The sequence below is a fragment of the Diabrotica virgifera genome, chromosome 2, assembly GCF_917563875.1.
Source record: "Diabrotica virgifera virgifera chromosome 2, PGI_DIABVI_V3a".
Taxonomy (NCBI): Eukaryota; Metazoa; Arthropoda; class Insecta; order Coleoptera; family Chrysomelidae; genus Diabrotica; species Diabrotica virgifera.
This window is the reverse complement of record NC_065444.1, coordinates 180,007,970-180,009,075: the sequence shown is the minus strand read 5'-3', so window position 1 is coordinate 180,009,075 and position 1,106 is coordinate 180,007,970. Positions and strand designations below refer to the sequence as shown.

General features: G+C 35.9%; 1 protein-coding gene across 1 annotated transcript; it reads left to right on the top strand.

Moving 5' to 3' along the window:
- The first annotated feature begins 23 nt into the window (after positions 1-23).
- On the top strand, positions 24-572 carry LOC126880871 (prostatic spermine-binding protein-like). Its single transcript, XM_050644943.1, has one exon. It carries the CDS (start codon positions 24-26, stop codon positions 570-572), a length of 549 nt encoding a protein of 182 aa, XP_050500900.1.
- Positions 573-1,106: the final 534 nt, after the last annotated feature.

The window sequence follows — 1,106 nt, the reverse complement described above, 5'->3', positions numbered from 1 at the left end:
TTTTTATTATATACCTTTTTAAAATGCAATCTAAACAAACTCTTAACGATTTTCCAAAAATTAGTTTAAATCTTAGAAATTCGGCATTAAGTGCTGTTAACGCGTTGCATGTTGTTGCATACGGTAATAAAGGGTTGCCGCGACAAACTAGGAAGAACTTGCGGAATTTTACAAATTTTGCGTGGGATAAAGAATCCGAGGAATATTCCACAAAAATAGACGACGTGAAAAATAAATTAAGCATGCCCGACTTAGTAGTAGTTTGCAATGATTTGGATCTGAAGTACGCTGGTTCAGAGGACGACGTGATTGAACGTATTTGTTCATTTTTGAACGACTTCAATTTTGAAGACGAGAATGTTGATGAAGACGAAGACGCTAGCGACGATGACGGTGATAAAGACGTTTATCACAAGGAAAACGGTAAAGACGTTACCGAAGAGGATAGCGATAATGAGGATAACGACGTTAACAGTGATAAATACGCTTATCACGAAGAAGAAGGTAAAGACGTTACCGATGACGATAGTAGCTATGATGACAATATGGAAGATAAAAGGACAACGGATTGATATACGAGGAATAGATCAAAATCAAACAAAATGACGAGAGGTAGACTGAATGATTCATTTGCCTTAACGTTTAGAGATGTAGAGGACAGTATAAGAACTTTCGACGGAATAGACGATTATCCCATAGGAAAACGGATCGCTGATTTTGAAGAAATTTCAAATCTGATGGGATGGAATGATTTGCAAATGCTAATTTTTGCTAAAAGATCTCAAAAAGGAATAGCTAAACTGTATATACAGTCAGAGAATGGAGTTAAGAGCTGGAAGCAGCAGAGTTCGAGAATAAAATAAGTAGTGCCAAAATAAGCAAAATGCTGATGAATAGAAAGAAGAAACAAGGTGAAAGCGTACCAGGATTATGTACTAAAAATGAGAGAAAACGGTAGCAGAGGAAATATCGAAAATGAAGTCGTAATGCAGTATATAATTGAGGGAAATATGGACGGCCCTGCTAATAAAGTAATACTTTATGGTGCCAATCATTTTGGTGATTCTAAAGAGAAGATTAAACTGTACGAGTTAATTAAAAAACAG